Source organism: Mytilus edulis, chromosome 1, assembly GCF_963676685.1.
Source record: "Mytilus edulis chromosome 1, xbMytEdul2.2, whole genome shotgun sequence".
NCBI classification, from domain to species: Eukaryota; Metazoa; Mollusca; class Bivalvia; order Mytilida; family Mytilidae; genus Mytilus; species Mytilus edulis.
In genome coordinates, this window is record NC_092344.1 from 95702765 (window position 1) to 95721248 (window position 18484).

An 18484-nucleotide genomic window follows, 5' to 3' on the forward strand; every position below is an offset into this window, starting at 1 on the left:
TGTAATATTTTACAAAAAATCTTCTCCTCTGAAACAAACTTGTCCTCAATCATCATTAGGGTATCTAGTTTAAAAAAAAAAGTGTCCTATTACCCCACCCGCGAACCAAGATGGCCTACATGGCTAAAAATAGTACATAGGGTAAAATGTAGTTTTTGGCTCATATCTCTGAAACCATAGCATTTAGAGCAAATCTGACTTGTGATTAAATTGTTTATTAGGTGAAGATCTATCTGCCCTTAAATTTTCAGACCATTCAGGCAACCCGTTGTTATGTTGCTACCCCTGAATTGGTAATTTAAGAAAATTTTGCAGCTTTTGGTTATTATCTTTAACATTATTATAGATAGAGATAAACTGTAAACAGCAATAATGTACAGCAACACATAAAAATAAGTCAACATAACCAAAATGGTCAATTGTCCTCTTAAGGAGTTTTTGCCCTTTATAGTCAATTTTCAACAATTTTTATAAATTTTGAAATTTTTACAAAATATTTTCCACTGAAACTACTGGGCCAAGTTCATTATAGATACAGATAATTGTAAGCAGCAATAATGTTCAGTAAAGTAAGATCAACAAACACATCACTATCACCAAAACAGTTTTATCATAGTGCCCTTTGTTTAATATGCACATATACCAAGGTGAGCGACACAGGCTCTTTAGGGTTTTTATGGGAAACGATACCGTTTTATTCCTGATGTCGTTGAAATTTTTTAAAACACTATGAACACATGCATTAGTTACCTTTGGAAGTATAATAAGAAGGTACATTTCCGTAAAAGTAAAATTTGAAGTCTATCATTTATATATATTCATTTAAGCAACATTATGTTGTCTTAAAATATTAAACAAGTTCTTAAGTTCTTCCGCCTATTATTACCACTGAAAGAGGATGAATTAAAAAAAATTACCATTCATCAATTTCTTGACATGACTGTATCAACAAATTAAGTTTATTATCAGTAGTACAGTAGTGTTTGTCACGTGTATTGCAAAGTCAACCAACTGAAATTCAATGAACTTTTTTTTAACAATAAAATTTAAATTACTAACAAATATTTGCTTGTAAATATGATCTGGCTCGAATGTTATCAATCTATGTTGGTGTCCTGCAAAATCATTCCACTTTTATGGTAATTTTGAACCCACTTCATGTCTCACATGACTGCTAAGCTAAGTGTTTCTTTACCTACACTAAGGGAAAGTCTACTAGCTCTCGTCTAAATGCATTAAAAAGTTTGTATATAGGTCAAATTGAATGCTTCCAATAGCTTTACACTTGCTAAAATTAGGAAATTTATTTTTAAAAATTACAAGTTATATGTAAATTCACTACTTAAATCTATTTTCATATCCATCATTTAAATTCATGATTTGATCGTTCAAATGATGTTGTTATGAAATGGACAACATGACTTACATGTCTTACGTCGATTAATAGTAATTTTATTGTCAGTTCCCTAATGATATAACTCATCTACAAGACGTTTTGTAATTTTGTAACTCCTTTTTAGATTCTTTTCATTGTTTACGTTGACCAGAACTAGCCAGAATCCCCCCTCCAGGAATCCCAAGGAACAAAATTCGTCATGGCTTCTTAACATTTGCACTTCATCGTTTAGAAGGCTATATAAAAAGCTCAGTTGACGTTTGTGGAGCTCTGATGCTATGGGTAGTGCACCAAAAAGTAGATAGACGGCACAGAGGGCTGTTCTTTGATACAGTGATGGGAATTTTCTTAGGCAGTTTATGTGGAACTTTCTAAGGCGGTCAATATCTATTTGTTTTAATGGTAGTATTTCAAGTCCAAAAAGAAGTTTAGGCATTACATAGCTCCGATATAATTGGTAAGAGGTGATGGGAATTAAACCATTTTATCCGTGATGTCCGCTGTTGAATAAAGAGAAGAGTGTTCTGCGAGCTAGGGACAGTCTATCCTCTACATTTACGTTATTCTCTTTAATTTCAGCTCTCATTATACCTAAATGTTTAGTTTGGTTTGTTGGTGTTATACAAGTGGTGCCGATATTCTATTGTAGGTTTTTTCTTTAAAATACCGTTTTGCCTTTATTGATGATGACAGCATTTGTTTTTGTTGGATGAAGTGTGACCCTGTCCTGTTTGGAATTTCGTAGAACAGTGTTTAGCATAATTTGTGATTCTTCCACATCATCAGACAGAAGTGCTATATCATCTGCACATGTTGCATGGTGAGCCAGTCAGTGGCAGAACTTTTCATAAGTTGGAGGGGTGCTGACTGACCTCAAAAGGGGGGGGGTGCCAGTCATGCTTCAGTTATTCCCTATATAATCAACCAAATTTTTCCAGCCACTCCAGCCCCCACCCCTTGGATCCGTCTATGCCAGTGTAAATATTGCCAATTTTCAGTCCTACACGGCTAAAACATTACTAGTTCATTCAATACGTTGTTAATGTTAACCTTATATAGGTTAGTGGAAAGGACTCCACCTTGTCGCACGGCCTTGTTGTATTGGATATTTGTCACTTATTTCACCTTTCCATTTTATTTTTAAGGACATGTCTGTGTAAAGATCTTTGACTATGGGCCAAAGTTTAGTATGTATGCCACATTCATAAAGTTTATCTAGAAGAATGATGTGAGAAACCACGTCAAATACGTCAAATGCAGTTTGGCTGTCTACCGCTATCATATTTGATAAAGGTTTTAAAGTTACATGTTTGGATTCTGATTTACATTCTACAAGAAAGGCAGCTATAAGCATAGAGAGACCTTCTGTAAAACCAAATTGCATGTCTGCTTGGGATAAAGTTTTTGGTAAGACGTGGTAACAATACATATTTAATCAGTTTGGTGATTGTTGGTGTCACTGTGATACCTCTGTAATTTCTTCTAATGTTGGATCTTTCAGCTTTTTTAGTACTGGGTTAGTAATTCCAGTCTTAAAGAAAAGCGGTAAGTTTGTTTTGTACAGTAGAATAGCTATTGTGATTTGATTAAAGATGGAGGTTAACATTGGTGAAAGAATACTTCTAGCAGTTTTGAAATGTTCTGCGGAGATGCCAATTCAATTTAGCTTGTTTTTTCGGATAAGAAATATCACAATTGGGTCCTTTTATTATGGAGGTTGTTGAGGTATTGGATTATTCGGTATTAACACGGAAAAATAACAAGTACCACCCGGTGTTGGTTTTATGCTTGTTTTAGTTTCACTACTTCCGGTATTTTCTTCCTATTATTTTTATGGAAATTTTTATATTCCCCTGTTTATTGCGAAGTTTGAAAGGTGATAGCCACAATGAGCGGGGGTTTGGTGCCCAGTAAAAGTACTATATATGTTGGCAACCTTCCCTTTTCACTGACAAATAACGATATTCACAAAATATTTGAAAAATATGGAAAGGTTGCAAAGTGAGTTTAGAAACTTTAGTTTTGATTATGTCAGAACTAAAAATCAGGTTCAAGGCATGCGCTAGTCCAAATAATTGGCTATTTTATATATTTGCTTCGATGTCGTAACTAGATCAAAACTAGGTATGCATTCATGATCATTCATTGACAGGAGTGTGTTTTTATAACTGTTTACCAGGTTGGGTACAAGTCGAGGAAAATTTGGGTACAGATGTCTATTTTCGGTTTTCAGTGAACACCCCGGTTTTCTGGTTTGAAAAACAACAGTTTACAGGGACTTCCTTTTCTAATCCAATTGATGGCATGACATTTACAAAAGTGCAGGTTTTAACTGTAAGAACTTTTAAAAAAAGTATTTCAGGCCACACCAATTTGATTCCTTGTTCGACGGACCCACCCGCACCTATTTTTTTCAAAACAGAATTTTTTTATTTTTTTTATATTCCTGCTTCCCGCATCCGGAAATGTAATCATGTCCATCTCCCGCACCGTTTTTTTTGTAAATATTATAAAAAGATATCAACATTTATTTTTAAAATAACAGTCTAACCTGTATATAACGATTTTAAACATAAAAGCACCCCACCACACTTTGTAAATATCTGTGAGAATATTTGTTTCAGCATAAAACCTATTTATCAAAAGTGCGAGTGCTCTGATATAAATTTATAACAGCGAAAACCTGTAAAGAACAAAATATTGGTTACTTTCCCCTTACTTATATTCCCTATCAAAAAATGTTTGTTGTTAGAATAAAGTACAAAGAACTTCTGAAGGATTTGCCTTAACTGCAGTTATATGGTTATATTGTATGCTGGCGAAACAAAACTATCCATAGCCGCTGCATGTTTATTCGCCTGTCCTGATTGATTGAGGGGCCTGTCGTTCAGCAGTTATCGTTTGTTGATGTTGTTCATTGGTATTTTCCCGTTTGGATATACATGATATATAAATTAGATCGTTGGTTTTCCTGTTCGAATTGTGTACGCTAATAATTTTGGGATCCTTTATAGCCTGCTGTTTGGTCTGTATCAAAGCCCTGTGTAAAAGGCCGTACTTCGACCTGTGTTTGTTTATATTATCAGGTTGAGAACAACCCTCCCTCAGACAAGGGGTCATTTTACTGATGTAGAAAAGAAAATAGAAATACCAAGAATTTGTATAGTTCTTCTATACAAAACCTTTGAAAACTTAGAATTTTTTACTCAAAAAGAGAAGAGTTGCATCATATTTTAAACAACTTTTTCTAAAAGAGGGGTCCACTTATTTTGAATAATATTAAACTGTTAAAGTAAATGTGTTAGCATCAGGTTAAAGTCCAGGAATATTACAAAATTCTTGGACAAGTTTTGACCATTTAATACCAGATAGATATATAGTTCTTTGAGAAAATATGAGCCCTTTTGTACAAACAAATCTATTATAACTTATATTGATCCCTCATAAAACATGTAAAAGGGATACAATGTATTTATAACATAAAGGGGTGGTCCCCAAACTGATCATGACTTGGATGTAGAATTGTCTCATTGTCAGTCACACATACATAGACCAGATTTAATTATTTCTTGGTGAACAGGGAAAAAATACTTCAGAAATTAAAGAAATGTCAAAGTACAAGTGATAAATCATTAGCTTTAATATTGTCAAAACCTAATATTTTATGTTTACAAAAAAAAATTATAATCGCTCGCCTTTACTTTTCAAGCTTCGCCTCAAAAATTTGCAAATTAAATATTTTTTTATTAAAATTTTCAAATCGCTCGCTCGCCCCAAATTTTGGAGTTCAAAAATCCGTAGAACAAGAAATTAAATTGATGTAGCCTCAGGAACAACAAACAGGTTGGGCTCAAGTTAGGAAAAGCGGTGTATTCCCAGTTTTTAGTGAACACCCCAGTTTTCTGGTGTTACCAACCCCAGTATGCCCAGCTGAAATTGTAACAATGTTTATATCTTGAACTTATTTGGGAACAGTATGTTTAATGGGAAGACAAGTTAATCTGATATGTATTCAGTATTAAATTGATAAAATCTCTTGACTTCAAGGTTGGCAAAAAAGCGGTCAATACTAGTATTGACCATGCCAGTGGTAAATACCGGTATTTACCGGGAAATACTGGCAAATATTGGGAAATACCGGCAAAGCAAATACTGGTCGATTGAAATTTTGAGTGGTCATTACTATAAAAACCACTATCTACTTGGTCAATTATAATTACAATTAATAATTAATTTATATAAAAAGGTGTTCAAACCATTTTTAATGCTTTCATTTCTAATTCTATTGTTAATTCAAACAGGGATCTACATTGATTAATGTGTACATAATATTATAGTAAAAGATAAAAACTTTTTGTCCCTGCTTCAAATTTTCATTTCCAGCATGAAGAAGGGTTTTTTTTTATCTCACAGTTAGATAGCTATAAACAGGAAATAATTTATTGTTTAAGGGAGTCTTCATATATCAATTTTATTACTTTCAACCCATGTACTGTCAACTTTTATTGGAGGCTGTTGTTTTAGTAATTAAATTTTCACACCTAGCAATGCCAGGTGATATATAAAAAGACCCATGTAACTTCATTTACCTGTAGTTTTATTTACCTTTAATTTTGATTACCTGTAAAATCATACATTTTGAATAAAAATATATTGATTTAAACATGTTGAAATAAAATATAAATTTGTATATATATATCTTAAGTATGCAATATCATAATTCATAAAAACTAAATTTTAAATCAGTAGTAAGAATAAGTGTTATAAATGTCATAAAACATATCAAATTCATTAACTTTATAAGCTGACACATTATATTTGACTTTTTATCAAGATTTTACTTCATTTAATAGTAGAAACAACCATGAAAATTTCAATTGACCAGTATTTGCCAGTATTGACCACTTGGGGAGTATTGTCTGGGGCGGTAAATACCGGTAAATACCACTGGTAAATACCGGGGTGGTATTTACCGCCCAACCTTGCTTGACTTTACAAGATTTATGGAATTTGGTAGCATCTGTGGATTTTAAAAGTATGATATTTATGCTTTATAATCAAACATGTCTGTTCAGCCATAACTTTTAATAACAACTCATCAGAGCCCACAGTGACGTCACTGTAGTGGCTGATGTCGATAATTGTAAAGTAACTTCGTTATTCCAAGATAATCTCGCCAGCATCTGACTGAAAAAACTTTCAGAAGTACGCAAAAAATTACCACATAATTTTAATTGTAGTAAATGAATACAAGTTTTACCATACAGAAGATATATTTGTGATATGAAATGACCAAATAATTTATTTGATGTAAAGTGTTTTATAATGAATTTGTAATCAACACATTTTTTCTATTAACCTGTTTGCATTCTGTGCCTTTCTGTGATGAAATGAATGTAATTATAAAATCAAAATGTGAATTAACAGATTACAATTCCAATACACTGGCATCACCTTAAAACTTAGTTTGAATGACATTTTTTTGATATTATCAGAAATTATTAGTATAATATTGTATGTTTTTAACACATGTCTGTTTCCGTATTATGTCTTTTATCTATGACCTGACAATGAAATCGGCTACAATTTGGAAGTGTAAAATCCCATCAATATATATGTTCCTGAGTCAGGCATGGGGTTACTTTACTTGTTATCATCCAAATTACCAGGCTTCTCACAAAAGAAATCAAAGTTACTCAATTTTATTACGGCACAATATATACACAAGACAAACAGATATATTTCACAGCATAGGACAAACACTCGACTATACCACTGACAGTCACATATAACATGTAAAGTTAATGTTAAAGAGCAAATATAGCGTCTAGTCATCAGAAATGATAAATATATTCATCCAAACAGATCGAATAAACACATGAGCTAGCCGCCAAGCCAACGGCCGCCAAAAAATAAACAAACAACTGTGTTGAACAAAGAATTAAGCAGATTAATTTTAACTATCATATAAACAATACACAATTTAAGCTTGTTAATCTAGCATGCAAGAAATAATATCAAGCAAAAACTAAATAATTAAAGCAAGCAAGGAAGGAAGAAACAATTTCAACCCTGAACATAAACTTTTCTCCATACAAGAAACAATATCTCATACGAAAAGAAACAGCACCCAACAGTGTGAACAATACTCACTGAAAAGAGTCCCTTACCTGCAATATAAAAATAAAAATATTAGTACATATTAATATAAATAAACCTAACTTAGTAACTACATTTTAACCAAACAATCTTTAATAATACCAATACATATTAAGGAAAATAAAATAAAATAATCCAAATTTTAGTATGGAAGAAATAATATCAACCATAAACTAAAAAAAAACCAAAGGAAGTATGGTAGAAACATGAAATTCAACCATATCTAATCCTTTAACTCCACTTGAGAAATTCATCTCAAATGACAAGTTAACCTATCTAAATTAAATGAGCAACCCTTCTTTTAAAATATAAACCTAACTGCCTTGTACCTTCACAATTGAGATATAAACCATTATCTTTATACGCAAATAGCTCCACCTTTGGCTTTCCACATTTCAAAAAATATCTATACGAATGAATGAATTTGACTTCATAACTCAAACATAAATTTAACAAAGCCATATTAACATCCTTTATCTTCTGACCCGTTTCCTCAAAATCAACAGGACGAGGAAGAATACCAGACAAAGCAATAACCATAGAAGGAAACAACAACTTGGCGGTAGAAATTAAATTACAATAGGCAGACTTAAACTGATCAATAGATAAAATATGAATATCATTGGTACCACAATGAATAACTAAACATTTATAACCTTCATAAATACTCCCCTTGTTCTTGTTAAGCTGATAGGTTATTTCTCCAATGGAAGCCCCCCGAAACGCATGAACATCCGCATTCTCAAGCTTCACATATTTTGCGATTGAGTCTGACACTATTAGAAAAGTTCCTGGTTCTACAAAGAAACGATTTAAATTAGTAACCTAACAAGGAAACACTCTTCGACATCATTTGCGAAATAATTTCAATGAAAAATTTCAAATGTACTGCGAATCCCGAAACAAAGAAATATATAAGAGCGTCCTGTATCCAGGTAACAAATTGACCAATCAAAATAAGGAATACTCGGAACAATTTCTTCCGAGTAAATGTAAACAGTGATTCACGTGGTAATTATCCATTTTTATAAAATCAAAAATTACACCATTGGTATTTTATAAAATATTTATTTATTTGCACAGTTCATGCAGATTGGGGGAAAGTTTTCATGCCTGTTGTCAGTCTTTTTTTTAACTTTACATGCAAATAAAATCTTCATAAGATACCAATGACATGAATGTGATGATTAAAAGTGAAGTATCCTAGATAGTTCTTTTATTACCCAAATTTTCTGTTCTTAACTTTTTAAAAAGAAAAATTAATTCCTTCAACTCAGCTGCTTCAACTACAGTGGTAAGCTACAATGTTGAGTGTTGGTTCTCAAACTTTATTTTGCAAAATGTGATGCCACTTTCACACAAAGCTTATCACCACAAAATACAAATCAAGCTTCAATTTGGGTGGGATCTTTTTTACTGTTTTGGAGTTATGCCCCTTTACAAATGGAAAAAAATGCTGCTTTTTTGTTTCCATTTTCTAACTTAATTTTGCCTCAACCAAATTTTATGAAACTTATACAACATGCACAATGCTTATTACCACAAAACTCAGATCAAGGACGAATTTAGGTAGTCACTTTTAAGATTCTTGAAGTCCCTTTACAGCATTATACAAAATGTTATGCAAACAGGGGGTTTATCTGTATCCCATTGACACATTCCCCATTTATTAAACTTAAAATAGGCTGCAGTGAATCAGGTTCTGGCTGGTATCTTGGGGCCAATATTTAAAAAAAATTAAAACATAGTATATTGTACAATGTTTACTACTTGTTTATGTTGCAGGGTAACTATCTTGAAGGATCATGCAACAAGGAAAAGTAAAGGTGTGGCTTTTGTGATGTTTGTTGAAAAAGATTCAGCCTTCAAAGCTGTGCGAGCTTTGAACAGAACAAAGGTATTGTACATTATGTCATATCATTATATAATTTTTGGAAAGTTTGCTATAGTTTGCTATAGCTACTTTCCATAGGCGTCGGCCTTAACTTCTGATGAGACAGACTATCGCAATGTTCTGCTCAATGATAATGTAGTACTAGTGTTCGAATTCTGATTCTTGGATATTTTGAAAAGATTACAGCTTGAAAAAAAGGAATAAATGTTCAACGACAATTCAGATGGAGTTAACTTCATTTTGAAAATAAATATCACAAACACTACTTTGCGGATCAGCCATTGGCTGAAGAGAAAATCAAAAGAAATATACGCGAGACAGTGTTTCATTCATGAATATTTCATGAATGAACATTTTCCCGCACTATTTTTTACTATGTACGATATTTACAACTGTTTATTATTGAATAAGTAAAAGCCTGAGTGTATTGAAAGATTCCAGTATGCGAGAACAAGTAGATATTTGACCAAGTTGTCGGATAATTGACAAGTGATAATGGTTTGATTTATTTTAACAATACACAGGTGATAGAATATAAAATAATCAATAATTATATGGCTTGTGTCTCACTCCAAGGACGAGTAAAGGTAAATATATACCGGCTTTAATAGAAAAGTGCATTGTTTTTGTCAAACTGACTTCGATCTGAAAGTTTTGATGCCAAAAATCATTTGAAAACTTTTTATTGCGTTATTTGAATATCTAGCTGTTTCACATTCTAATGTGGATATAAGGACCTTCACTCGTTTAGCATGCTCAAGTGGATCGAACTGACAACAGAAAAACATTGTCTTAATGACAATAAGTATCATAACATCTGTATAATTTAAAAGCAACCGAGTCATCATCTACTTTTTAGAATATTATAGTTCAGTGTATCAAGACCGAGGTCAAGCTAAAAACAAGTGCTGTAGAAATTATTAAAATGATTTAATAACATTTGTCCATGTACTAGCACAATGACTTTCTTAGTGCTTAACAATGCAGTGGCGGATCCAGAACTTTTTATCCTCAAACTTTATTCCTGGGGCAGTATGATTAGTTTAAACATATTTATTTATAGTGGATTGGGAAACAAGTTTTGCAACTTATATTAATCCCTTTCCACTTTGCGGGTGCGAGAGCTGCCTTGAAGCGGCATTAGCCTGCTCTTTTTCGAAATCTACAAGGGTGTCTTTAACGTGCAAGAGATATGGCTCTCTCTTAACATGGGTCAGCCATTTATCGTCCCCTTCCGACGGACTATCACTGTTTTCTCGAGACTATACTCGCAAATGGTGTCATGAGAGAGCTGAAAATTCAGTTCCTCAAATTTTCATCCCAGACGGGAGTCGAACCAGGAACCTTTGATGCACTAACCACTACACCACGGCTCTCTTGGGGCAGTATGATTCTTTAAGATTGACCTATAATTAACAATGTGTCGTCCTAACACAGAGGCAATGATTACTAGTATATCAAATAAATGGCTTAAAACAATAATCTCAAATGTCATTGCCTCAATGGTAATTATACAGCAGCAACTAAAATGTGTTACAGGGTTATAAGCACCTCCCACCTCAGATCAACATTGTATGAATCTAGTGTAAATAAACGTTTTATTCCTAAGGTCATACTACTATTTTTATGCCCCCACCATATTGAGTTTTATCCTTGTTTTTTTCTGTAAGTATGTACGTCCCTTACTTGTACGTATTCCATGCATCCCAAAATTGATTTCTGTTCTCTTACTTTAGTTTGCATGAACCAAATTTTATGAAACTTATAGGCAATGCTTATATTAAACACAAAACACAAGTCAAGTTTGAATTTTGTTGGCGTCACTTTTACCATTCTAGATGTAAAGGGGTGAAATTTTCAGTATACACTATCAAGTATATTTACCCTTATATATAAGTTTGACTTGTAGCTTTCTTTGGTTATACATTTATCAGGTGAACATAAAAACAGTCCTTAGATTTAGAAGTATAGATATGTATATAAAACAAGAATGTGTCCATAGTACACAAGTGAGTACAAAAGTTCAGGGTCGAATCCTTTACCAATACCAATAGTACATGTGTATTCACCTGTTATCTATTACCTTATCTGTACATTTCTCATCTGACAGGTGCACCACCAAAGGGTGTATTTCAGATTTTGCTATATACACAGGTCATAATTGCAGGGTTGACACTAATAAATTCAATCATTGTCAAATTATTCCCTATTGTAGTATTTTAATCAGTAAGACTTTCTAAGATGACAATAGGAATACTAAAATTAAAATAAGGGGTATAGGTACAGTTTTCAATTTGTTAGCGGGCATGACATAAAACAGCGAATCAAAGAATTTAACTTTATTTATAACTAAATGAATAAATATAGGACAATGCTGTTGATTAAGAAATACTCCATTCCATGACCTTTTGTTTTCTGAATAATTAGTATTACCAATAATTGATAAGTTTTCAAACAGAAACATTTTGAAAGCAGAGAAATCTGTGCATCTTATAATGGGCATGACTTTATCAGATGACAATCCAAATACTAAAATAAGGCTTATGCATAGTTATATACTTTAATTCAGTCACGGGTGTGTTCTAAGTTTCAAATTGATTGGACTTCAACTTCACCAAAAACTACCTCGACTAAAAACTTTAACCTGAATGGGACAGACAGATGAACGGACGAAAGGGCGGACGGATGAATGGACTCACAGACCAGAAAACATAATGCCCATAAATGGGGCATAAAAAGTGATTTTTGGAAATTGCTGCGAGACAATGGTTTAGTTTGAAAAATCAAAACTGTGATTAAATACATATTTGAAATAATACACGTCTATAACCTATTTGAAATAATACATATACAGTTGCAAACTTTCCAGAGGTGCTATCCAGCACTTTGATTAGTTGAAGTCATCAAATGATAAATTCATTTGTAATTGATACTAAAAAATGTTGGTGAAATTTAAATTTTCAATGAGGCAATATCAGAAAACTATTAATAAAACGAGGACAAAGATACATGTACCAGAGACTACATGTACATGAATTAATAAGGAATTAACTTGATTTTTTTTTTATGAAAACAAAATTTAAAAATGCATTTGAATAAAATCACAATTATTAACGCTTTAATACATTTGTACATTTTAAAAACTAATTAATTATGTACTGCAGCATGGACAGAAATGGTATCAATCTCACAATAGTGTCCGTTGTTGGAGATTCACTATAAAACATTCACACATGCATGGAATATAGATTAGATCACTGCATCAAGTGTGTTACGATATTTCTTCACTGTGGCATCATCAGACATGGTCACCTTTTTCATGAAGTCACAAAAATAACTATATAAGAAATCCTGACAATTTGATGTCATAAATGAATTGCTACCAATCATTTCTTGGGAACAAACTTTTCCTTGCTACTTGTATTAGCATATATATATATATACTAGAACACACCCGTGATATCGCGGGTCCGTGACTGAATTAAAGTATATAACTATGCACAAGCATATTTTAGTATTAGTATTGTCATCTGATAAAGTCATCCCGATTATAAGATACACAGTTTTCTCTGCTTTCAAATCTTTCTGTTTGAACCGGTCTAACTGGAACTTATCAATTATTGGTAATACTAATTATTTGGAAAACAAAAGGTCCTGGAATGGAGTATTTTTTAATCAACAGCATTGCCCTATATTAGTTATAAATAAAGTTGAATTCTTTGATTCACTGTTTTACGTCATGCCCGCTTAGAAATTGAAAACTGTACCTATACGCCTTATTTTTAGTCCAGATTTTTAGTATTCGTATTGTTATCTTAGAAAGTCTTACTGATTAAAATACTACAATAGGTAACAATTCGACAATTTAGTAGTGTCAACCCTGTGATTATGACCCGTGTATATAGCATATTAATCCTGAATACACCGTTTGTTGGTGCGCCTGTCAGATGCGGAACATACAGATAAGGTAATAGGTAACAGGTTAATACACTATTGGTATCGGTATCGGACTCGACCCGGAACTTCTTAATTATTGGCAATATTAATTACGTGGTAAACAAAAGGGCCTGGAGTGGTGTCATTTTTAATCTACACCTTAGTACTATATTAGTTAATATATATAAAGTTGAATTCTTTGATTCGTCGTTTTTACGTGATGACGGCTGACAAATTGGACCTCGTAAATTTAGTATTATCTTCTTCTTCCGAATACAAATTGGACCTCGTAATTTTAGTATTATCTTCTTCCGATTATAGATATATCACCAATAATTAACAACTAACACTTCAATTAATCATGTATTTTTAGATGTTTGATAGAACCATTACATGTACAGTAGCTAAAGACAATGGAAGAGCTAAAGAATTCATCAAGAGGAAAGATTACCCTGATAAATCTCGATGTTATGAGTGTGGTGTAAGTGACTTTCTAAAATGTACCACTTAATCTTAGCATATCACTTTCAGTTTCATATGAAACAAGGTTAATCAAAAATATTCCCTTAAACTTCAAAGTTGTAGGATTAATTTAACCCTGCATTTCAGTGCAAGAAAAAAAGATCAGAGTCATAAACATACATTGTACATAAGCTGTTTTAAAGCACCATTCCTTATTATTTGGTGTTTCTATAAAATGTTTTGGAAACCTTAGGTGACATGGTTATTAAGTATGTAAACAGGAAAAAAAAGGGTTGAAAATTTGATTGGTATACTTCTGATGATGGTTATTACCTTTTTTTTTTATATATGCAATAAAATAAAGTTATGTGAACTTTTCACTCTTGTACTAGACAGGATAATTCGCTATTCATGCCAAGTAATTCTTTATTTGAAACAATGTTAAATTCTGCACAATTTATTTAAAAAATGAAAATTTAACAAAGACTAAGAGTGAAAAATAAAGGTGATGTTACTCCTTAAACTTGAAAGTTAAAGTCATATGAAATGAGTGACTGGTGAAAGATAATGTGTATCCACTTTTTAAACAAATGCATGTATATATTTCATAAGCTTAGTCTTCTTTGCAAGATTTTATCATTTCTTATGCAAAAATAATGTATAATCGTCAATTTTTTTTTGTCTCTGTCTGATATGATCATTTAACAAATATGTCAGCTAATTAATTGCCGTGTTTTGAGGCAGTAGGTTACCAATTGTCACCTTAAAGTTAAGGTAAACAATCAACAAAGGAGCATGGATATTGAGCATGTGTATAACATGTACAATCAGGTAATAGTTTATTTCAATGACAGATCCATGCGTATTGCGATCACCAGATTTTTACGAGATGGGTCACGCTTAGGTCACTTGCATCTGAAAATATTTTGACGAATTGCTTCCTGGAAGCAAGCAATTGAAAAAAGTCAGCTTCTTGTAAATGTGGACAAATTAAAGAATTTTCTTCAAAAAAAAGTATATGTAAATAAGTTTTATAATGAAAACTATCCACTTAGTTATAAAAACATATGCATCACTGTTTTTTAATTTGAGGTTTCATATTACTTTAAATGAGGAAATAAACTGATATGATAGGTCCATTATTTTTGGTGATGTATAAAACTTAATTAAATGCAGCATCTTTCACCTACTAAAAGATTGATTCCTTCAAATACAATTTATTAATTTCAGGAAGAAGGACATCTAAGTTATAAATGCCCCAAAAATCTACTTGGAGAAAGAGAACCTCCTCCAAAGAAAGAAAGAAAAAGGAAAAAGTTTGAAGGAGAGTAAGTAAGATGAATATTTTGATAGGCTAACACAGTAAACATATTTGATATCATACAATATCAGTTGAGATTCACATTTTGTTAAGCAGTTGCTATTTATAATATCTATACACAGAACTAAAATCCTTTTAGTGTACCATTACTGATTTCCCCCTTCATGAAGCAGTTTAACACTTGGTTGTCCAAATTAATGTAAGTTAAATAATTTCTGCTGCCATATTCTTATATTGCTTATAACTTCTCCTCACACATCATCCAATGATCATCAAAGTTGTTAATTGGGCCATAGACATGTTGCTACAAAAAAGTGTTGTACTTAAAAAATTCTACAAAGGTACTTTAAATTTGAATTGTAGTATTTAGTTTCTGAAATAAAAAAAGCAATATGAGGCTACTAGATTTTCTTATAAGATAATTATGAGGAGATAAAATGAAAACATCATCATTGCATATCATAATGGCATGTCTGACTTTCATCAATTAAAACAATTTTTTCATGAGAATTAAAATGTTAAAAGTTTTACAGTTTAGATTAAGTGAGTAAAAATTCTATTCAAAGTTTTATATACAGTTCATAATGATTTTCCTGATACATTTATTCAATGTATTCTCTAGATTCTATATCTGATCATATCTGTATCCATGTAGTCGAACCTAAATGGGGATCTTTCAATATCTACATTTGAACAACAGTTTGTTGGCCACTTAAATTTGTGAATTTAGCCATCCACAAAAACCACCAAAATTGGTACCCTACGAATAAAAGTACTTTCACAATTTAAATTATGATTTGCTGAATAAGGCATGAAGGTTCTTCAAATTTTCCATTTTCTTTTGTCCAATCAAAATATGCAAGGCATACAGTATAAAAATACTCTCTAAGAGACTTGCTTTTATTCAATAAACATATTTAGTTTAATGATTTTTATATAGAGCTTTATATGATCATGCAGTTAATACCAATTTATTTGTTTATGACTTATAATTATTTTCCAGGGGTGATACAGAGGAGGAGGAAGAAGACAGTGACGATAACACAGAAAACCCAGCATTAGACAGTCTGGCTGCTGCCATCAAATATCAGGTACAGGCTTCTCAGTGATGATCATTTCATACCAGTCTTATTTTGTAAATACTACAGTATTTTAGCCAGGATTTAAGGACAGAGGAGCAAATTTTTTTTTTAAGACTAAGAACAATTTGACACTGTGACTTGATTTTAAGGGCAGTGGAAAATTTCACTTTTCTCAATCTAGAGATATGCCTCCTGATTATTCAGAGCAAATCTGGCAGGCGTCTCTTTTCTCTAACTTTAGTTTGTCTCAATGCAATGTTATGAAACTTATACATAATGCTTATTACCTTATTACCACAAAACACAGATCAAGTTTGAATTTTGGTGGCGTCATTTTAACTATTCTAGTGTTAAGCCCTTTACAAATGGACAAATTGATAAATTTTTGGTTTCTGTTCTTTAACTTCAGTTTACCACAACCCAATGCTATGAAACTTATACACAATGATTATTACCACATAATGCAGATCAAGTTTGAATTTTGGGGATGTCACTATAGTTATGTCCCTTTACAAATGGTAAAATTGCTGAATTTTTTATTTGATTCACTAACTTAAGTTTTGCCTCAACCAATTTTATGTGACTTATACATAGTACTTTTTACCACAAAACTCAGATCAAGTACAAATTTGGGAAGCGTCACTTTTACCCTTCTACAGATATGTCCCTTTTTAACACTTTGTATGATATGCAAGTGAGGGCGTCATCTATGTCCGATGGACACATTCCCTATTTATTTAGATGAAATTTAATTTTTGAATAATTTTACTCCCTTTATGACATCTTTATCCCTGCTGGTAAAGTGTTTTAGTATTGAAAATATGGCATTTGCTGCTGTGATGTGCAAGTAGAATTTGAATGTAATTTACTGGCAGTGTTAGTATATATTTTTTTACAATTGTAGACTACATCTTTGATTTCTTTATAAAACGTATTTTGTAGAGAGAACAGATGGAAAAGACATCAATGAGGTATGGGGAGAGTAGTATGTATTTTGCTGATGTTGAGGAGGAACCAAAGAAGAAGAAATACAAAAAGGATGCCTACTTTAGTGATGAAGAGGAAATAGAGGATGATACATGAAGCGTAAATAATGTCAACAGCTCCTGTTGTGATGAACTATACTCTAGTCCCCAGACTGAAAAAGATGTGATAGCCACATGTAAAAGTACTGACTTAATTTCATTGTTTTTGTTGTTCATGAAGACAGTTACATGTATGATATTTGTTATATACAATACAATATCTGTTTCAATTTGTTTATATCTAGAAGTGTAACTGCATCAAAGAAATGTTGTTATACCCCCGCTTTAAAAAAGGGGGGGTATACTGTTTTACCTCTGTCTGTCAGTCCGTCCGTCCATCAGTCCGTCAGTCAGTCCGTCCCATGAAACTTTCGTCACATTTTTCTCAGGAACTACACATCCACCCTTTCTGTAATTTGGTATCAACATTTATATATGTCAGCCATACCGTGTGATGCGTTTTCAGATTCATCACTTGACAACTTCCTGTTTACCGAACACTTGTCTGATTTTACACATGATAGCCAAGTTGAAAATTTTTGTCACATTTTTCCCAGGAACTACAATACAAGGATTTCTGAAATTTGGTTTCAGGATTTATATAAGTCAGCTATACCGTGTGATGTGTTTTCAGATTCATCACTCGACAACTTCCTGTTTACCGAACACTTGTATGATTTTACACATGATAACCAAGTTGAAAATTTTCGTCACATTTTTCTCAGGAACTACAATACAAGGATTTCTGAAATTTGGTTTCAGGATTTATATAAGTCAGCTATACCGTGTGATGCGTTTTCAGATTCATCACTCGACAACTTCCTGTTTACCGATCACTTGTATGATTTTACACATGATGACCAAGTTAAAAATTTTCGTCACATTTTTCTCAGGAACTACAATACAAGGATTTCTGAAATTTGGTTTCAGGATTTTTATAAGTCAGCTATACCGTGTGATGCGTTTTCAGATTCATCACTCGACAACTTCCTGTTTACCGAACACTTGCATATTTTTACACTATTAATATTATCCACTTGCGGCGGGGGTATCATCAGTGAGCAGTAGCTCGCAGTTTCACTTGTTCATACTTATTGCTAAATATCGAGAAAGATTTGATAAAATTTAGAATGGAAATGGGGAAAATGTGAAAGAGACAACAACCCATCAAAGAGCAGGTAACAGCCAAAGGCATACTGTGTCAAATAT

At 32.4% G+C, this 18484-nt stretch overlaps 1 protein-coding gene across 1 annotated transcript; it reads left to right on the plus strand.

The window, feature by feature from the left end:
• The first annotated feature begins 3186 nt into the window (after positions 1 to 3186).
• LOC139495849 (zinc finger CCHC-type and RNA-binding motif-containing protein 1-like) lies at positions 3187 to 17505 on the plus strand. The gene is made up of 6 exons (XM_071284258.1): positions 3187 to 3397; positions 9341 to 9452; positions 13759 to 13866; positions 15078 to 15175; positions 16172 to 16259; positions 17193 to 17505. Exons 1-6 carry the CDS (start codon positions 3285 to 3287, stop codon positions 17331 to 17333), a joined length of 660 nt encoding a protein of 219 aa, XP_071140359.1. The 5' UTR covers positions 3187 to 3284; the 3' UTR covers positions 17334 to 17505.
• The last annotated feature ends 979 nt before the right edge of the window (positions 17506 to 18484 follow it).

Bases quoted from the DNA above. Each gene is read 5' to 3' on its own strand.
- LOC139495849 (XM_071284258.1), top strand. From the start codon at position 3,285: ATGAGCGGGGGTTTGGTGCCCAGTAAAAGTACTATATATGTTGGCAAC. The intron at 3,398-9,340 runs GTGAGTTTAGAA...TTTATGTTGCAG, and splicing joins AAATATGGAAAGGTTGCAAA to GGTAACTATCTTGAAGGATC. The intron at 16,260-17,192 runs GTACAGGCTTCT...CGTATTTTGTAG, and splicing joins CTGCTGCCATCAAATATCAG to AGAGAACAGATGGAAAAGAC.